The sequence below is a fragment of the Triplophysa rosa genome, linkage group LG21 (genome assembly GCF_024868665.1).
Source record: "Triplophysa rosa linkage group LG21, Trosa_1v2, whole genome shotgun sequence".
Taxonomy (NCBI): domain Eukaryota; kingdom Metazoa; phylum Chordata; class Actinopteri; order Cypriniformes; family Nemacheilidae; genus Triplophysa; species Triplophysa rosa.
This window is the reverse complement of record NC_079910.1, coordinates 7,108,230-7,129,873: the sequence shown is the minus strand read 5'-3', so window position 1 is coordinate 7,129,873 and position 21,644 is coordinate 7,108,230. Positions and strand designations below refer to the sequence as shown.

Genomic DNA, 21,644 nt, shown 5'->3' with positions numbered 1-21,644 from the left:
TTAAATGTGCATGAATTGAAACCCATGTTTAAATGAATTAATTCATGTTTAAAAACGTTTTTACATTATAAAAAAATAAAAATCTCATTGTAATGGGAATGAGAATTGAGGTTTGTACATAGCCTGATAGTATTTAAATATATATTATTAAAGAATTATATAAAAGTATATACAATATACTTACATATATATATATATATATATATATATTTATATATATATATATATATATATATATATATATATATACACTGTTCAAAAAAATAAGGAAACACTTAAATCATATATTAGAACTCTACAAACAAAACTTTCAAGTTAAAATGAACGTGTTGAAGATTTTTGTGTTCATTGTCCATTGACACCTTATTTTGTTTCCAATAATAATGTATAAAAGTTTTAACAAAAATTTTTAACTATTTCTTTTGTTTACTGATAAAATATGTGATTATATATGGTGAAATACGACTCAATATTATATAAAATTATACATTTTATAAATATACTCAAACAAATGTACCAATGTTTTTCATTTTTGGTGAAATAAGACTACTAATATTATAAAAAGTAATTATTATATTTTATATATATATATATTTTTATATTATTATTTTATTTTTTAAATAGATACATTTTATATAGATCTTTATTTGTGGTGAAATAAGTCATTACTAATATTCTAAAAAGTAATTATTATATTTTATACATATATATATATTTTATATATATTTTTTATTTTTTAAATAGATACATTTTATATAGATCTTTATTTGTGGTGAAACATCAGCCAGTACATATCTGCAAATAAGATTAAATAAATTCCATGACTGAAGACAAAAACTTGGATTATTTCTATTCATTTGAACAGACTCATGAGATGCACCTGAACTAATGCACATACTTGTGAGACTTCTTCATGTTGGCTCCATCTGGTCCCTCTCCACAGTCATACGCCTGAATGGTGAAGGTGTGCTCCTTCTGCAGCTCACAGTCCAGTTTGTCCTTGGCCCGGATCACTCCTTCTCCAGTGGACTTATCCAGCACCACCGCCTCGAACGGAACATTCTGCCCGTGAATCCTAAAGCCACAGATCTCCCCTGAAAATGGTGAGAAACGGCACCATCAGTCAATCCACCCTTGAGCTAAAGCAACTGCTGTTCATGAGATACCAAAAACCCACAACAAAACTAATAACACGCCACACTCAACTAATAACAGTCAAAGTTGGTTTGGCAGCCAAGGGGATTGGAACACTGAGGGTGGGTGGGAGGCGGAGGTGTCTGTGGAGGAAGCCAGAAGCACTGGTGGGATGGGTGAGTATACGGGAAGTGGAGGGACGTGAGGGGACGAGTGTTAAATAAGGGAATATAAAGTGCCTGGTCCAAGCCATTTGATCACATCGCATCCAGTCATGCAGTAAGAAACCCAGAATGCAGACAGGCATTTCACAGGAATACTTAATACACAAGGACAGGAAAGAAAATAAACTGAGAAACATATAGCCAAAATCTGTGAAATGTCATTTAAAACTGCCCACTTAAAATACTAGAACATATTTCAAAAGTTACAAAGCACTTGATTTTTCTTAAACGTAAAACGTTAAAAAAGAAAAAAAGGTTAAAATGTTGAAGTTAATCATGGGGCGATGAAAAAGGATTTATGACAGAGATCCAGAATCCTATCAGAAATTCAGTAGTAAATGCCACTTAAAAACAAAAAAAGAAAGGAAACAAACAAACAAACAAACAAACAAACAAGCAAAGCCCTCATACGGAGCATTAAATTCCCCTTAAAGCTAGATTTTGGAGTGAAGGAAGTCTTCCTGTGCAATGTTGTCCCTCGCAAGCCCTTCAAAACAAACTGAAAAATGAAACGATAAAAAACAGAGGAACGGAGGCAGTGGAACTTAAAGACTGGATGAGAGCAGGGGTTAGAAATATCCCATTGCTTGACATCCACATTAAACAGCACTAATGGCCATGCTGTATATCATACGGCTCAAACAAAAAATCGGACCACATCACAAACCGTACAGCAGGGAGAGTTTGCATCATTTAACAATCTCAGCAACCTCGCTTTGCTTCACAAATAGAGCAGAAAATTAAAGATATTAAATGGTTCAAGTTACGTTCAAGTTTCTTTCAACCTCCAAAGTTACAGGAGGAAGAAAGAAAGGTTCAAGAAAAATCTGCTATTTCAGAAAACACGTAGATTGATTGGGTTTTAAACAGTAGCTGAAGCACTGTTAGGATCTGCAAACTTCAATGGATGTCTCATGCATAGATATTTCTAGATTCCGTTATCCCCGCATCACACGTTTCGCTGTCATCCAGTTGCTAAATTTTCATTTCCAAAGAATTCCAAGGTGAGAGAAAACAAAAAAACAAAACAAAAGAAGAACCGGAAAGAGACTAAACAGCATGACAAGAGCTTCTGTGTGAAGTGCCGGTTTCTTATAATTGCGTTAGTGGGTTAATAAAACAAGGTTACAAGGCAGTAGAAAAATCCCATCATCACCTTCTTTGGTGAAGGTCACCTCAAAACTCTCTACAAGAAGGGAGAAAAGATAAACCCAGATCAGTCAGAGAAAGAATGAGATTGACAGAAACACAGAGGAAGAGAAAGAAGAATGAAGACAGATGTTACAGAAGCAGTCGGCAGCTCAGAATACCTCAAATGACTTGACTGCAGCGGTACAGATTGGTTTGATCCGCTTTAAATGTGAGACACTACCTGCACTGCGTCTGAAGAAGGGCAGTGTGACAGGAATGCATGATATATTCGTAAATATAAGTAAGGGATAATCCACAGCTAGCCGTGCGTTAAAAGGTTTTAATGCACGACATGGAGGCCAAGAACCACCCAACGCGAAGCGGCATTAAAATCCTTTAACGCACGGCTAGCTGTGGATTATCCCGCTTATACCATGGTCATTTGCAAAGTTAAATCTTTTATTGATGTTTACAGTGTAATTTTTAGATCAAACAGGTGTAAATTACAGTGATTTTGTCAGTTAAATTTCAAATGCATACCTTTACACCTTCCAGCCAATCAGAATCGAGTATTCAAAAAGACCATGGTATAATCGTAAATATTCAATAGTCTCTCCAAGAATGCCTATTTGGTTTCATAAGAACCCTTTTCACCAGAGCTTTAAAGAAACACTTCACCAAAAAATAAAAATTCTGTCTCCATTACTCACCCTCAAGTCGTTATAAATCTGTATAAATGTCTTTGTTCTGATAAACTCAGAGAAAGATATTTGGAATAATGCTTTGAAACAAACAGTTCTTGACCACCAATGACTACCATAGTAGGGAAAAATAGCTTTATAAATGCCTTTGTTCTGTTGAACATAAAAAAAGATATTTTGAAGAAAGTAGGAAAGCAAACAGTTCAGGGGCACTTTTGACTACCATTGTCATTTTTCCTACTATGGTAGTCAATGGTGGCCAAGAACTGTTTGGTTACAAGCATTCTTCCAAATATCTTTCTCGGTGTTCATCAGAACAACTAAATGTATACAGATTTGGAACAACTCGAGGGTGAGTAAATGATGACAAAACTTTCATTTTTTTTTGGCGAACTGTCAATTTAAACTAAGCTGCATGTAAACAATTGTGGACATTTATTGTTACTGTGCGACATTAAAAAAACTAAATGTAGTTTTTCATTGCACGATCAGCCATTTTATGTGGAAAAAAGCTTTGTTATAGTGTTCATAGTCATAATATGAGAATTTGGGGTCTGAATGAAACACCAGTGCATCCCTTTGTTGTACCAATGTGCAGCATACTAATCCTGAGGTATTTCTGAGCCGTAAAATGATGATATACAGCACAAAACAGCATACACCGAGTTTACATTTACAAAAAAACAAAACAAAGTATGAAGAGTGTAGGAGGAAAGCTGTTTCATAGACCCTGTTGGGGTTAAAACATTACATTTGTCAGCCATATGTAACAACAAGTGTAAACCGAAAATGTCCTTATGTATTATCATTTATCATCACCTGACTCAAAGAAACTGACTAAAAGATTGACCCCATCTCTACTGCTGGGTCTGTCCACCTCAATTTCACACCTACAATTGTGTATGATATCTAGCGACATCTAGCGGTGAGGCTGCGAACTGCAACCAACGGCTCACTCCCTTTCGAAGCACAACGATGGCTGACACAGAACTAAGATGTAGTCACGTTTTCGCTTCTTTCCCAAAGGAGATAACATATTTACGAAATGTGTTCTGTCCGTTTAGGGTTACTGTAGAAACAACATGGCGAATTCCATGCAAGTGTATGTAGATAGAAATATCTCATTCTAAGGTAATAAAAACATAACGCTTCACTATGTAAGGTCTTTATAATCCTAAAGACATAGTTATGCACAGTATATAATATTGCATTTCTGTCAATAGATCCTCAAAAAATTACACATTGGACCTTTAAAGATGGATTTTCCATTAGAATCTGCTTTTCTGCAAGCTGACTGAATCTTTCTGCCTGTACCCGCAAGCCCCCCCAACCCCAGACTGGTTCCAAGTGCCAACTCCACCAGTCCTTCATTTCCCATCAGCCAAAACACAATGAATATTGATTGCTTCCCTCAGACTGCTATGCTGCACAGGGGAGATCGATTAAGATGTAACGAAAGCTGCCCGAGCAGTACGAAACAAGACCCTGGGTGGAGGGGCTTAATTCTTTAGTTGATTATCTTTTGCTTTATGACCGTCTTAGGATTTGACTGTCCCGAAGGTTAACAGATCCGAAAAAGTTCATAAGGACTCGGTCATGATGAGTCAGAGGAAGTATTGAAATTGCCATCGAGCTGGCACTGCACAGTCCTCTGCTGATAGCGATGTAAGAGCTTTCGATAGTATGAGCAGTGTGTGCAGCGGAAATCAATGCTTGGAGCTGGTTTATAAAACGCCAGCAGAACATTCATCATGATGGTGTACGTGTGGCCCCGATGGGACATTTCACAACCAAACGTAAAGCAAAAACAGGTCAGGAATTAGGATTTGGGATGTTTGAAATGTTAAGGCCTAAAACTTGACCTCTTATCTGTATTTGATACATACATAATATTGTATTCTAGATTTATCTCTCATGGGTTTTTTTATTGTATCTTATGGGTTTTACGCTCACTTCACATACAAAGCATGCCTGAATTTAAATGCAATTAAATTAACATATTGGTGGATAATGGTAATGGTTTGTTCAATACAATTAACTCAAGGTAAACCAAAGTAGCACACATGAAGAAATTATTCTTCCAGAACGTCAGCTGCTAGTTCCCACAATTCTCAGCGGTGTACCATATATTTATGGTGCGGTGAAGAGCACCTAAGACCGACACTAAAACTGGGAGAGGCAGCGTGAACCAATGCATGAAGAGCTTGAAAATGAGGTCATACTAAATCTCTATGTGATTATAAAAGGACAGAGCGGATGCTAAAGCTGCACACTCCCAACTAAGAACAAATTTCACTGATCTTGATATCAGAACGGCTCCAAAAGTCTGGAGGCAGGCTGCCAAATGAACGAGACAAGTAACCTAAAAAAGTGACTGGATTCTGGACAGCCTGTCTTCATTTTTACTTATTAAATACGAGCATATTACAGCTTTAAAAAATCCTCATTTACATATTCAACCGACTGGTTCACCACAATTTCCACAAGAACTTCATGCCTGTTTTAAATAATTCATACCTGAATCTATAGCTCAATATCTAAGCACATGACCGCTCACAAAAACAGAACAGAAAACAGAAATAAAACCAAGAACAAGAACATCTACAAACTAAATTACAACCAAGAGTTGACATTCAGATAATATAATCGAATGCTGATAGTATTAAAGCTATTTTTAAGGTTTAAAAAATATAAGACAAATAATGGGTGTGCTCTATAGAAAAGTTTTGTCACACCATCATCACCTTTTACAAAATGCAATGTACGAAACCACAGAGAAATTCCATGATGTTTTCCATGACTACAAAAACAGCATGATCTATGTATCAATAATCAATAACTGGATAACGGTCAGGTGCATATGCCCCTATAGTCATCAATACATTAAAATGAATGACCAAATGTTAAGGTTTCGAAAGCATGAGGAAGTAAAATGGCTGACATTTGACTCTGAGACCATAAGATGGAGGGTCTTACCTGCATAGCGCAGTGGGGCGTCTTTATCCAAGGCTATCAGTGGAGGATCCAAGAGAACCTTGTCGTCATTCTCTGTCACGATACCATGATACGTGGTCTCAATCCATGGCTTGTGCTTATTTACTGTGGAAATAGGAGAAGTAGTTTATTTCATGCTGCATGACAACAGCAGGCAACTGGCTATTATTTAGCTTTTTCTGAGAGGATTCACAATGTGTCAGTACAGACTTCAACGCTGTACGCTAGCATGAGGGGGAAAAATCACAAACTAGCAGCTCAGGCTGGGCAGAACGATGGTATGATTATATAAATGTGACAAGATGACCATTAAAGATTTTGTTTTGCCGGCACTTTTTTTGTTTTCACTGGAACTTGCGGTAACTATTAGCAAGCAGGACTGTTTTACCCAATGTTTAAATGTGAAGAAAAGAAAAATGGGGTGGAACAATGTTAAAAATGTTAGGATGCCTCCAGTAAACAAGATACAGCAAGACAGGGGTACAACGTTAAGCATAGTTTAACCAGGCTGTTTAATTAATCAAATTTAACTGATGTCACAAGCTTGAACACAGCTCATCCAATCAGAATTAATGTTGCTTGATTATGATTAATGTGGAGATTATGATTATTTAACACAATCGACTTCGGAAATTAAGTGAATATTAGATCAATTATTACATAAAGCAAATAAATAAAAGACTTAACACAATTTAACACTTAGATTATTGATTATTCAAATTAAACATGAATGCAAACATTAAAAAAAATAATATAAAAATAGTAAAAAGAAATAAGACAATCCTTGCCAAACGGAATGTGGCACAATAATTGTTTTCCCTCAATTATTTTGTTTTCATAATAGTTAGAAGGCAAAATTGAAATCGATTAATTGCACACCCCTATTTATTAATGATATTAAATTATAATTTATAATAGGTTTAACTTTTTTCTTAATTCAAGTTTAGACTTATTTAAGAATAATCATAAATACTATAAATTCACTATGCATTTTTTTTTAGATATAGCATCCATTAAATACCCCAAAAAGGACAAAATAAACTATTTTAATTTGTAACAAATTTACAGTTCACCCCAAAAAATTGGTCATCATTTACTCACCCTCAAGTTCCAAATATGTGTATATTTCATTGTTCTGATGAACACAGAGAACAAAGAGAACACAGATCTTGGCCACCATTGACAATTACAATGGAAGTCAAAAGTGGCCCAGAACTGTTTGCTTTCCTACATTCTTCAAAATATCTTATTTTGTGTTCATCAGAACAAATATATCAATAAAGCAAATTTTCCTACTGTGGTAGTCAATGGTGGCCATGAACTGTTTGGTTACAGGCAAATATCTTTCTCCGAGTTCATCAGAACAAAGAAATGTATACAGATTTGGAACAACTTGAGGCAGAGTAAGTGAAGACAAAATTTTCATTTTTGGGTGAACTGTTCCTTAAATTCCCTGCCTTATCTACAATTAGGCATTACCACAGAGTCATTTAATATATAAACCATATTTTCCTAAATACGGTTGCCATGTTATAAAAACACAATTTTGCTCATAATCTACTAAGAGCCCTTCAGCATGTGACACATCGCATCACTAGCGTGTTGTGGCATTTGACGCCTGTGTTTGTTCAGGCAGACAGCGTGTGGAATCTCAGCGGCTCATTACTGTTGACTGAAGGCTTTGAGCTGTGCCGTGTCTGAAAGCACAGAGGACAGATGCAGTCGCTGTGGTTTAGCTGTAGACTGCAGAATGACTGCAGCAGCACCGTCTGAGTGCAGAGGTTGATGTGAAGGGCAGATCTGTTCACCGACTAACCGGTGCCTACACCCAAAATGTGAGCACACCAGCAGTTGCCGGGCAAAAGGCGATACTCCTGCAGTGGTGAGCTCATTGTGCGCGGAACTGACAGCAAGGCAGCGGCAGGAAGTGAGAAACAAAATGAGCTCATCAGACTGATGGTGTCATCAGCAGAGTCCATCACAGCACAGAGTCCACTGAATCAGAGCCCGAGGCGTGTTAAATCATTTAATTTACATAAAGCACCTCCTAAAAGACGTTACAGTGTTCATGGGTGTCTTTTAAAACGTGACTGATGACACACGTGTTGTGCGAGTGCCTAATTCTTAAACATCTTCAACATTTACAAAAATGGATTGTTCTGGTCCTGGTTTCTGATTGGTCAATACAGCATTGTGGTCAAGCTATATGCACAATAAAGTTAAAGCTATGGCTCCAAAATCGTGATTAATCGTATCCAGAATCAAATATAAAAGTCTTTATTTATTATACATATATTTATACATATTTATTTTGTATATATATAAACTCACACATACACATACATCTATATATTTAAAAGTATTTACATGTATATATTTATATATCATTTAAATGATATATAAACATTTATTCCATTTTTATATTTCATGAATCGCTGAACAGCCCTACTTCAAATGATTACAGATAAAAGTATGGGTTAAATAAATAAATGTAGGACCAAAATAGTAAATGTGGGATTCAATAATTTAATGTTGGAATTAACAGAAACATAAGATAAAGAACATTCTTTATTTAGCATTAAAATCATGTAAAACTTAAAAATATATATATTTCGAAATAGGGCAGAATTGTAAGTCACTATAATGTAAAAAACTTCTTACAAGATTTCCTTGCTTCCACTGAAGCAAACAGGAAGCTTTAGGAATACCTTGTGGAATGTTTGGAACATTCCCAAATCATGCAGTGAAAACATGGATCAGCACAAATTTGTGGAGCCTGTGCCAGCATGACTGCATGCTTTCATTGAAGCAAAACTAGGAATATTAATATATAATAAGAAATATAAAATCATTTGTGCATAACAGTAGTCAAGTTATAGTCAAACTCAGCAGCTCCTGCTAATACAAAAAGTGTATATATGGTGAACAATCATTTTAATGAAAACAACAGGCAGAACACGAGAGCACGAGTCAATGTGCGTGATCTCCGACAATAAAGAAACAAATCCGGTCACGGCTTTTTATTTCGGCCTACGGTTTTCTTTAAGCCGAAATTTTGGTGCATCACTAAAAACAACCCTTTTGTGTTGTTTCAGGCAAACACCTAACACCTAAGACATGTAAATTGTTTAACATTCACAGTGCTTATATCTACCATCGCCAATTTCCCATAAATTGCATTCTGAACACATCCCTGCGTTGTGCACCTGCTTGAGCAGTTCTGCATGATTTCTTGGTTTCTGTGATTTCCCTCCACCTCAGCGCTCAGTCTCACAGTTCACCCCGCAGGCAGAAGCCTGATGCGACGCTAATTGAATGATATAACCTCCAAAGCAATAATGATACCATCACATTCACATCCGCTCACATTACACATCACATCCAATTTCACACCTTAAGGAAAATAACATGCGTGGCAAAGCCATCGCTTCATTTTCATGTTTCTGTACTTTGTTCATTTTCAGATGCAATACATTTGGAATTTAAATCTGTGAATGGTTAATATACAACTATTATATCTGTCTATCAACCCGTTAAACACATGAAGCCAAGCTATTGTGTTCCATACGGTGAATGCTGGGAAAGAGCCAGGAGGACCGGCTCTTGTTTGTAAAGTTTGTGATCTGGCTCATAAATCGTCTTAGCAAGTAGACTCACGTGACCTAAAGCTGCTGCCGGTTATCTCAGGACAGACTGTCAGACCGGACTACCCCGATAATCTGCTTTTAATTCTCCAGTTAAGCACATGGCCAAAAGGCAGGATGGGACATAATGTTACTCATAAGTCATAATCAACAGAACTTGAGTACATAATGTTGTTTGGCTTACTGTTAAAGACAAACTTAGAAACGATAAGTGCTTAAAAGGCCACTTTTAAATGAAAGGAATAGTTCTGTTATTATTTGTTTCAACTCATGTCGTTTGAAATCTCTAAATGACTTGTGAAAAACATTGGGAAATGTCTCGTGAAAAACATTGGGAAATGTCTCAGTGGTTTTGTGTTCATACAATGGAAGTCAATGGGGTCTAATGTGGTTTGGTTACCAACGTTCTTTAAAATATCTTCTTTTGTGTTCTGCAGAAGAAAGAAGGTCAGTCAGGTTTTGAATGACATTATCTACTACCAAACACCACATAGTTTGTGGTATTATCAATAACAATACTGAACCTTTCCCTAACACGCACTAATGATAAGTATTCTAAAGTAAACTAACACTGAACGTGGGTCACTTGCAGCTGTGTGGTCAAACACTTGAGGTTAAACTGGTCTTATACCTACTAAGAACTGTTTCTCATCACTCCGGCCAAACTCCTGCTATAACACAAACATACTGATAACACTGCATCATCACATATTCACACACACACACAAAAATGATCATCACTGAGAATCTGTTTACAACCAGACACAAGCTTGGTGACAGAGTGTGAATTCTAAAATGTCCAAAGATGCTCCATGGACGATTTGGACAATTAAGTGACAATGTGTCTTTCTTTGGTGATGATGTGGTTCACCTCAATAAGGAGGTTCTTGAGACCTCTTAAAAAGCATTTATCCGTGGCAGCGATCCCGGTTATAGAGAACCACTAAACACATCAGCCAAACACCTGCTAAACACTGGCAGAACTCCCAGGTACACACGCATACGACCACGGGCGAGCACTTGTATACCATATGGTACACACATACTGTATCACTTCTCTCACCAGAAACACATCATCCAATCAAACAGCAATCAGACTTCTTAAAATTTTCTTAAACCCCTTAATGAGCCATTAAAACAGCTTAAGCTAGAAAAACCCGGTGCAAATTTCTGGTTTCCGGCATTATCGTCTGACTGGCTGGGTATCAAAGAGGAAGCCCTGGTTATGAGGCTGGCAGTAAATGAATCACACTACCAAAAGAGCTCTGATGTGGTTTACATATATTTTTTAGCACTGTGCAGTTCTGGCACATGGAGACGGTTTAGTACATCATGTGGCCAGCTGGATATTTACAACCATTACACATAGAAGCACTACATCTCCTTGCGCAGCGACAAAACACCAACGCAAGTGTCATATAGTGGGCTCATACAGACGCAGTGAGACCGGTTTGATAAACAGACCACGAGTGATGACTCCACATCAAAACATCACTTCTTAATGTTAACAGCCATTAAGAAACTAGAGTGCCGAGTGTCAGAAAAACAGATGTTTAAACGCACTCAATTCTGTCGAAGTCTGAAGAGGTTTAAGGTTGTATACGGGAAAGCCATGCAAATCAATGTTACGCAACTGATTCATAAGAGCACACAGCGTGCAGTAAAAATATGATTTAACAACACAGTCTCATGGCAGTTCGGGACATAGTCTCAAAATGTTGAATCTATTGATCGGTTCATACAAATGAGATCGTACGAAGTCATTCGAATAAGCTACCTCGTAAACATGCACGAATTTCCATCAGATAAGATACTTCCTATTAAAATACATTCGATTGAAAGTCGTGACAAAAAAAGTGAAAATTCGTGTCCGTGAGGCATGAACATGATTAAATTTCGTCACTGCCACAAATTCCTGTGAGACTGTGTTGGATTTAAACAAACCCCAGTATTCAATTTGTGCACTTTATATACCTAATTAACAGAATATCGAGACATGGAAGTGAGTGTATTATGTTTAGTTAGAAGCCATTAAACATGATCATAAGAGGAAATTTGCCTACTTTACACAGTTGCAGAAAACAATATTTTAATTTGACAAGCGTAACCGCCATCCAAGCTCCAGATTACAGTGATTTGGCTAATATCCACCAATTAAGCCATTTAGGCCTAATTCAATCTTTTGAATGCATGCAGACTGAAATTAGTGGCTAATGATGCAGTCGAGTTTGGAGACACGGTTGACTTGGAGCTCCCACTTCCTAGCACTCAAGGTTGGGAAATTTAGTCCAATGTTAAAGCGGAAATGAACCACTCGATCAAATGTAAATTATTTAGTAAACTTATTTTCACTTAAATAAAAAAACATATAACAGATTCGATACATGTAACCATTTACGAAAAAACGTTATGTTTTGTTATCGCTTTTGGAGCAAGGGCGCCGCCATCTTGCAGCGCCACGGCATGTGACATCACCGGTTTGTAGGGATGTAACAATTCACTCAGCTCACGATGCGATGCGAGTCACGATTCTGATCTCACGATGCGATTTATTCACGATTTACTCACGATTTACTCACGATTTATTTTTACAAAATGAGTTGAAACAAATTAGAAATGAACAACTTCCCTTGCATTATTTCTTAAATGCTTCACGTTTCTTTGTATAATAAAATAATGTTTTATTTCAAATAACAAAACTAAACTGCAATTTTATAACAAATTAATAATAGAAAAAGTCTCTTTAATATAAACAAACTAATACTGTCTGAGCTTTTCTTGGATTTTTTTGCATTTAAGAAATATCAGCATGTCCACGTCTAGATTTGCAGTGAAAATAGCGGCCCCTGCTGTTCAAAAAATGTATTGCGATTCAGTTCACACCTCAACCGATTTGAATCGTCACTCATTATAACCGATTTTCAACCGGCTCACGGTGAATCGTTACATCCCTACCGGTTTGGGTGGCGACATTGCAATATTATCCGATTGCAATACCCTACATTGAGCAGTGAAGAAAAACAAGTATTTCCTTACTTTTTGAATGCGCACTTGTTCTAAAATGTATGGAGACGAACTAGAACGAGCTGATGAGCACATGTATCGAATATATGTATATCTGTTACATTTGATCGAATGGTTCATTTCCACTTTAAAGATTTCCTGGATGTGTTTTGTGTGCATTTACAGTATATAAAGGGGACAAACAAACGCTGTCTGCCACAGTCATTTGGAGGCACCCGGAACAAGCCAAGAGCCCTATATTCAAACGCTAAATGCTAATTTCAGCATTCCAACCCACATATTGAAGCTGGCAAGCAAAGAATCACATAGTCAGTCTTTTACATGCCTATCCAGTGCTAATTCATTCAGATAGCGTCATCAAAATCGAGGATGAGATGCAGACCATGTGCAGCTACTGTACCGCTGTGTATCTGACTGTTCGAAAAATATTATTGTAGAGTCTGGGCAGGAGGCATGTGCCAAGCGCAGATGAGGGGTCTGGGTCACGGACTGTTGTGCTATGCCTGGCATGCAATCCTTTTAGCCAACATGTAAACCCATTGACACCTAATCCCATAATGAGATGCTCTTGTTTCATTTACTTACAAGGTCACGGACTTGTGGAACTTTACAAAGTGCTGTGATGTGGCACATATGCTTTGAAGGGAGTCATAGGTCAAAGCCACAGAGTGATGTGAGAACAGAACACACTGCAGGGTTATTCTCATTTCATTCAGGTCACGGCAGAATATGTTGGTAACTTGAAAAAGGGAAGCATAAAATTACTGTAAAATTATGACTTTTTCATAGATGTCTTTTGAAACATGATCAAATGTCATAGCATTATATCAACAAAAAAACTGGGTAAAATAAAGTTGCAAATAATAATAATAATCCAAACAAATAATAAAAATAAATAATTTATATTAATTATAATTATTAGGGTCAAAATTATAGTTTTTTTTTAATTTGTTTAACAGACCCACGAATATTACATTGGGGTGGTGAGACTCCTGCAATTATTTGGTCATAAATTACTCTACAGGATGAACTACAATCATCATTACAGCCTAGCGGAAGCATTTCATTTACTCTTGGCTCACTAACCCATGGAAATTGTTTCTATTCCAGTCAAGCATGAAGCAATTAAGCCAAGCACTTATGTTCAGTCTAATTTTGCCCATTATTGTACATGGTGGGGATGGCAGGGGCTAGTAAATAGCCTTTTTTTAAAAACAGCGATCGGGTCCAAGCGACATTCTTAAACGTCTAAATTCAACCAGCAGACCTCTGAAACAATAGCAGAGCATGAATGTGTGCGATCCCTGCATCATGTTTGATTGATGAGGGTAGAGCAAAGGTTATTGTGTCAACCCTGTGAGTCCATCCATCTGCCAGAATCCTTCAAGAACCATAAAGAGAGGACAGCCTGACTTTCATGAGTAGCGCTGCCATGAGCAACAAATCCACAAACAGGCAGAAATAACATCAGATGATTGAATAAATGTAAATCTGTGCAAACTTGCAATATCCATAAAGCCATTTGGACAGTCAAAAATCTCATGCACATGCAGTCTCCAGAAGAATAAAAATCAAAGTAAAGCTGAGCAGACAAACCTCCTATGTTCTGTTTACTTGCTCACGTTTAAACAATTTAGTAGGGATGTGACAATATCAAAATCTCACTGTGCGATAATACCTCGGTAGAAAGTCCACAGAAGAAATGACCTAAAAATCCCTTTTATAAAATAAAATAATTGCACAGATGGACCTTGCCAAAGGTAATATTATTGTTTTTTCTAACATTCTCCATGTTAGGCCCGGAAGACCTATCGTTTCATACAGTCATGTGACCACGATAATATTGAGACAATTTTGCTATTGCGATAACACGATATAGATAATATTGTTACATCCCTATTCCCTACAATCTAGTGGGGGTGGCTATTTGCGGTCAGTATGGCCCGGAAACCTTTTTTTGTCACAGTGATCACACCCAGAGTGTGATCTACCACCGCCCTTGTCAATTAACACAACAGACGCCTCCGTTCTCACCTCCAGTGTAAGCGAGCTGTGATTTCTCACAGACCGTCTCCTACAGCTCCTTCACTTTAATGTCTAACAGAGAGAGTAAAAGTTAATGACTGATCTACACCTTGAAAGCCTTGAACGTGCCTCAGAGACTTTGAAACCGCATATTATGAAGCCTTTGTTGCTGTGTCTTTATTGAGTGGACCTAACTCAAGACAATGGCAAATCTAAACCACCATTACAACGGTCTGCCTGGATACAAATGAGCTATTAATGTTTCAGAACAAACCAAAAAAACAATTTTTCATAAATACAACACAACGCATTATGACAATATTAAGATCGATATGAAATTAACTGAAAACTCAGATTTTTCATATTGCAATGTTTATTATAAATGATTTACCCATACAGGTCATCGATTTTTTTATTAATTCACCATCTTTAACCTCCTCTCCCTCTCCAAACGTAATCTCTTATTTGCAAGATATTGACCGTCCAATGGCCAGGCCTCCAATGATCCAATTAATTCCTTAAAAACTAATGTCCCATGCAAAATTTTTCCTCATTCCTGAAAGTGGAAAACGCCATGACAACTTCCGTTTCAGGCAGACTTTGCTAATTTAAAAAAGAACATTCTATTTAAAAAAATTATAACATTTATTTAGTATATAAGCACTAAATTCAAATATGATTAACGATTAATTTCAAATCTCATTGGTTTAAGCGTATTTTGTGACTAACTGTCATGAGACATACAAGAACCAATGAGATTTGAAGATGTGCAGCCATATTTGATTTTACCACTAATGTCTTTGTTTTGGTTTCAGTTTTGCTTAATAAGTTATATAGTATAGAATATTAATAGTTTTCTAACACAACGGTTTTGCTTCAGAAAATATTTATTAATCCGATGAAGTTGTTTGGATTAATTCAATGATGGCTTTTATGATGGATATACGTATGTACTTTTTGGAGCTACAGCTGAAGAAGTCATATACCAGCCTGATCTCACAGAAATATGTAACTATTTTACAAGGTGGCTAATTTGTATCAGTTCGTACAATGTGAATTGTAAAACAACATATGATTATTAGAAAGATGCCATACTGAAGCCCCTACCCTAACCCCATGCCTAAACCTAATGTCACTGGTGCGAAAGCAAATCGTACGAATTTATACGAATTAGCCACCTCGTAAAATGGTTAAGAATTGCTGTGAGATTGTGTTGCACATACACTGGATGGCTTGAGGGTATGGAAATTATGACAGAATTTTTTTGGTGAACTATTCCTTTAAAGGCCGGGACACACCAACAGACAGCAAAGAACTAGCGCTGAGGTAACCTGACCGTGGCGTCTCCTCGCATCGCCTGCGAGCACTTGAACACGCCGTACAGACTACAGTCAACAATCAACTAGCGATTACCCTCTGAGAACATTACTTTTCCATACCAGCAGATTGCACTCGGCATTCAGAAAGAAAAAACGGAAAAGTAAAAACTGTGAATGTACAAACAAGCAGCGTTCACCATTGTTTACATAAGCCGCGCTCATTGCAGAGAGATTTGTGTTGTTGTTTTCAGTCATGGCTACAAAATTTCAATCGGCACTGGCATTATCAGGCATTGGTCTTTTTCTTGTCAAAAGAAAAGGAAACGGTGCAGAACACACCAACAAAACTGAAGCTAACTGACGCTTAAAGCGCACGTAACACACGCAGTTTCTGCCAATCACATATTGATCTTGAGTACCCACCTATAGAGTAGTATTGCATACTTCGTAGCTTTGGAGAGTCTTTAGTTTGATCACATTTATAAAAGACAGATACAGCTGTGCGATTATTTCCAAAAACAAACAACCTCCTGCATGGTTGGGGGCTGTGGTGTTGGGGCGGAACTAAAGCACGTGCGCACCCATTGCCAACAGAACACAGACATATGACTCAGTTTCACTTACCACGTGCAGTTCATGTCAGGCATCTTTTAGCGCTGGGACCGCTCCATCTATCAGTGTCTAACGATCTCCAAATCCAGCGTTATATCCACCGTTTATATAACATTCCCCACCGAAATACAGCTGAACTTCGTGAACGCAGTGCTCTCTCTCTCTCTTGCTCCAGCTGGTTGACGTGTGGGCATGCTCCTTCTCCCGCTCTCCCTGGTTGATGCGTGGGCGTGCTCTTTCTTCTTGCTCTGGCGGGTTGACACTTGGGCATGCTTTTCCGGGAGAATGGTCCAATAAGGGTCTAAGTAAAGTTGTTAAGAAACGGATTTTCATGTTCGAAAAAAAACTTTCCAAAACCTATACGAATGCTGGAGGAGTGTATCGATCACAGAAATACTACGTCATACGTCCAACTCGTTTTTTGACAAGTTGACCATGTCAAGCATGAGAAGCCGGCACATTTAACATTGTAAAGAAGTCCGAACGAATAAAACACTGTGGCACCCCACCTTTAAAAACCACCTGAGATTGCCAGACGCCCGATCGTCGGCTCGGTGTGTCAAGGCCTTAAAGCTTAAAGTGAATGTTGTCTGAAAGGAGAACAGGCATCTGACCGCCTGAATGTCTTTAAAAGAATATATATTTTTACAGAGGCACACACGGGCAATTTAAACGTAGCGGCATGCTGACTTAAAAAGCAGTTTTTAATTTGTCAACGTCCTGTGTTGACAACCACACTTAAACGTTTGCACAGGAATTAAAACCTGCCTGGTAAAGTGGCCCTAATCAGTCACAGAGAGTTGATAGTTTATTGAGGTTTGAGACCCTCCACGCAAACGTAGGTGCCTAAAATATCCACCAGTTACACAGAGAACCCTCAGCCACACCAAAGCAGAGCTTCAATGTGTACTCAAGAAAGTGTCAGTTTGTCGACCAGGGCAAATGCAACAGATCAACATGGGAAAGCCTTTTTGAGGGAGGGTGGGGGCAGGGCGGTGTGAATGGTGCTCAATCCAAGTTTAGTATGAGGCACACAATGGCCCAGTGAGAGTGAAAGTGAGACACGGAACACAGAGCTGCTTTTTAAACCTCCAGAGGCTGTGCAGCACAGAGCTCTACGCACAGGTAACACCTCCTCTCTGGTTACCTGTTCCCATGGAGCTCACCGTGATGACGCCAAGAGGTGCGGAATCGCAGAGGGACGTATTTATCCGGCCAACAAAGGACCAAAAACAGATACAGAATGGATGGGCTCTATCCACAGCGTGTGTACTAACTTGAGCTGAAATGTAATCGGGTAATGAGGTCAGGGTTGGGGTTACACTACTGTCCTAAATAGGTATCGAAGGGTCTGCATTAAGGTCTCACTGAATAATGAACCATATACCTTTGTTCTGTTCTTCCTCTGTGCCCAAGAAAGGGATTTTTTCTATGAATACACCTTTCATCTAGTTATAATGGTAGTCAATGAGCCGCAGGAAACACACACACTGATGATGTCCGTATAGCTAAATGCACCATGTCACCTTGAAAAATCATCAGCCAAATGAATTCCTGTAAATGTCTTGAGTCAGTTTCCCAGCAGATCCCAGTAAACAAAGCTCCCAACATACAATTCTCTTCTACCTCAAATGCAGTTTACTGATGCTGTAAGATCAACAATAGACCTAAACAGACCTAAATTCAGTACGTAGTGACCCATTCTTGACAGATGACTGACTCAATTCAACTCGCAAAGGGGCCAATGAAATTACAACTGACTGCCCGGCCGCCGCTATGACTAAGACCGATTGTCTGGAGGAATTTCTGCCACACTGCCTGCACCAAAACTGCAAAATAAAGCAATTAAAAAATAAAAATAGATGCAGTGCTTTAATATCTGTTATGCTTACAAAGTCCTTGAAATTCAAGATTCGATACATATGTCGAATATCTGAGTTGTGCACAACAGTGGGTGCATTGTGACGTGCTTATTGCAGCGCACATAGCTTTGAGTTCTGGCCAAGAGACCTATTCTTCAAGTTCCATGAACAAACAACAACATATATGACACATTATGGTGGACACAAAAGATCAACTGAAACTTTATAAAGACAAAAAACGTATGTTTATTTCAATAAATATGTATTCCACATTTGCACCATTGGCGCCTAAATAACGAACAGACAATTCTTAACAAAGCTTAAAACTTTAAAAGTACTCTGACAGCTTGCATCAACAACAGTAACTGTGTTGTTTCTCAACAAGGAACAATAAGAGAACCTCATCGTGAGACAAAGTCTACTCAGCTTTTTTATCCGCCTTCTCCTCAGAGAATTAATGGGCCCTTCAAAAGCCAACATCGCAGAGGTGAAGCGCTAATGGATGTCTAGCTATCTGCAAAACCAACGATTTTAGTGTTCTAGTTTCTTTGGGAAGAAAGATTTTCCATCAAGCCATCTGTAAGTTAAGACATACAGCTACAGGATTCAGACTGCTGAAACAAGCAAAACATTTGACCGGGAGGCACGGGAGCCGAATGAGCAGCTGTTTGTGTGAAATCTCATCCAATTTGAAATGTGTTGCAGTGCTTAAGGGCTCTACAAGTAGTTAAGATCTTCTTCTCAGAATTAAAGATTTTCCCCTTAACACATAAACCACGATCGAGTCTAGCTCAAGACAGTTCAAGCTCTGCACTTTAGTGATGCGTATGTTCTCAGTAATAAAAATCTGGTTGGATCTTGGAAAGTTTGTCTATTAAAACTTACAATCTAACAACCATCTGTCAATGGCAGTAGCCATATTGTAGAAGTTTTTTTGTTTGTTTCATCTTTGCAAAGATTTCATCAAACTGAACCTTCATTGTTACACAAAATTTGGTAAACCTCTCACAATTCTTAGGAAACATAAAATCCAGCAGCCATCTCTAGAAGTATTTAATTATTAAACTGTGAAAATAAACAGAAACATTATGACTTCTCATGACTGTTTGCAGGGCTACAATCCAGTGTAAAGGTGGAGTTTTTACTCAACTCGACTGATAACAGCAGGGAAGTGAGCAGGTGTGTTTAAACAAAGCAGGTCAAACTCAAAGAAACTCTGTCCAATCCATCAAGAATAATAAACTTAACCAAGAGTAATAAAATCTGTGACACATATTCATCTGTGGAGGTTGACATTTACAATTGTGTTTCAAACTTGTGAAAACCGAGATGTGTATAGAGGACATTTTGAACGCATGTCATAAGTCCTTCATATGCACATGAATAATTTTGGTTCCTAAGCATTCAACACACACATATGAACATTTCAGGCTAAAACAATATCCATCAATAGTCAGTCAATGCTCTACTTGAGATGAAAAAAACTACATAAGCCTTGAAAATGGATATAAAGAACCACAGAAAAAAACATTAAACACATTCTTCTTTATTTTTTAAAATGTATTTACTTATAGCCTCAGGGCACATAGCAACTACATTATGACAATAACAATTATTATCAACTCTATTAATTAATGCTGGAATCTTGGGATTTGTATTTACAAACAAACGAAACATAGTATTGCAAAATGCCTTCATTATTCCACATATTTTAAGACACACTGTAACAAGACTGAGTAATGCATAAGGTAGCTAACAGGTATGGATCTCTCTCTCTCTCTCTCTCTCTCTCTCTCTGTGTGTGTGTGTGTGTGTGTGTGTGTGTGTGTGTGTGTGTGTCATTGCAGCGCGTGCACCTGCAGCGATGTCCTTCAGTCATATTTAACTGCATGTGTGTGTGTGTGTGTGTGTGTGCGTGTCATGATAGTCGAATCTTCAAAATCACCCAACATACAGTAATCCACGCGGGATCTGCAATGCGCACGGCCCTTTATCTCTACCCTTAATAATCTTATAGGTACAAAGCCTATAACAGCAAATCACGACAGTCACAAACAAGGACCTATCAGATAAAACTGAATAAGCATGCCGGGAAACGGAGAAGTCAAACATAAATCAGACATTAAAACATCTCATGTATCTCTTGATGATGTTTTGTATACTATAGCTGAATGTAAACTGAATTGTTGGTCACGGGTGTGGGCACAGAAAATTGTTGTCGTGTAAGATTGACACTTAAAATAGATGTCAAGTGAAGCGGAACCGTATAGGAAAGCGGACATTTCAAAGCTGACAACCACTGCTGTTATTTAATGACATATTTTCAGTATGAGGCGGAAAATTACAGCAGAGATTGATTTTAATAAGGTGCGCGATGCGTACGATTGCGCGTGATGAAACTGCTGGACGCAACATCCACGGGCTGCGATTGAACAATTTATTCGGATGACTGTCAAAAAGCCTAAACCGAACATATTAACAGAGACATTAACAAACCTTTAATACATTTAAAATGATTATTTCCAGCTATATTTCCAGATCTTTCTCACGCCAGGTATTATCAGGCCAAGCGAGAGAGAATACCGAATGACAACTTAAAATATAAACATACGTTCTTATTTGCCTTTTTGTGGAGATTCACAATTTTTCATGCTTGGGTCTCGCCGCTTACCTTTAGCCGCCTCCACCGCGCATAATAGTCCCAAGAGCAGACCGACTGCAGACGCGAAAGGTTTTACGCCACCGATCCGCATCCCGTCTTTGTAACAGAGACACTTAAAGCTTGAAACAATGTAACTCTGTCTCCTCTCGTCCGATAAAATCAGATATCGCTAAGTGTTATAAAAATATCCAGAAGATGTATATCTGGTATTAGTGCGGTAGCTCTAAAATGGCTGCCGCCGCCGCTCTGCACTTCAGATCACCGTTCAGTCTCTCTCGCAGCTCCGCCGCTGCATCCAACGGGAGCGGTGCC

At 38.0% G+C, this 21,644-nt stretch overlaps 1 protein-coding gene across 2 annotated transcripts in view; it reads right to left on the bottom strand.

Annotated features, from left to right (window-relative positions):
• clstn1 (calsyntenin 1) overlaps positions 1 to 21,644 on the bottom strand; it is a 34,664-nt gene extending 13,020 nt beyond the window's left edge. The window contains exons 1-4 of one of the 2 annotated variants that reach the window (XM_057319973.1): positions 21,342 to 21,644; positions 6,167 to 6,289; positions 2,515 to 2,544; positions 899 to 1,094 (exon numbers count right to left, since the gene is read on the bottom strand). In XM_057319973.1, the coding sequence (XP_057175956.1) occupies positions 899 to 1,094; positions 2,515 to 2,544; positions 6,167 to 6,289; positions 21,342 to 21,423 (431 nt within the window). In that variant the 5' untranslated portion in view covers positions 21,424 to 21,644. The remainder of the gene's footprint in view (positions 1 to 898; positions 1,095 to 2,514; positions 2,545 to 6,166; positions 6,290 to 21,341) is intronic. The other variant, XM_057319974.1, reaches the window with a different exon arrangement.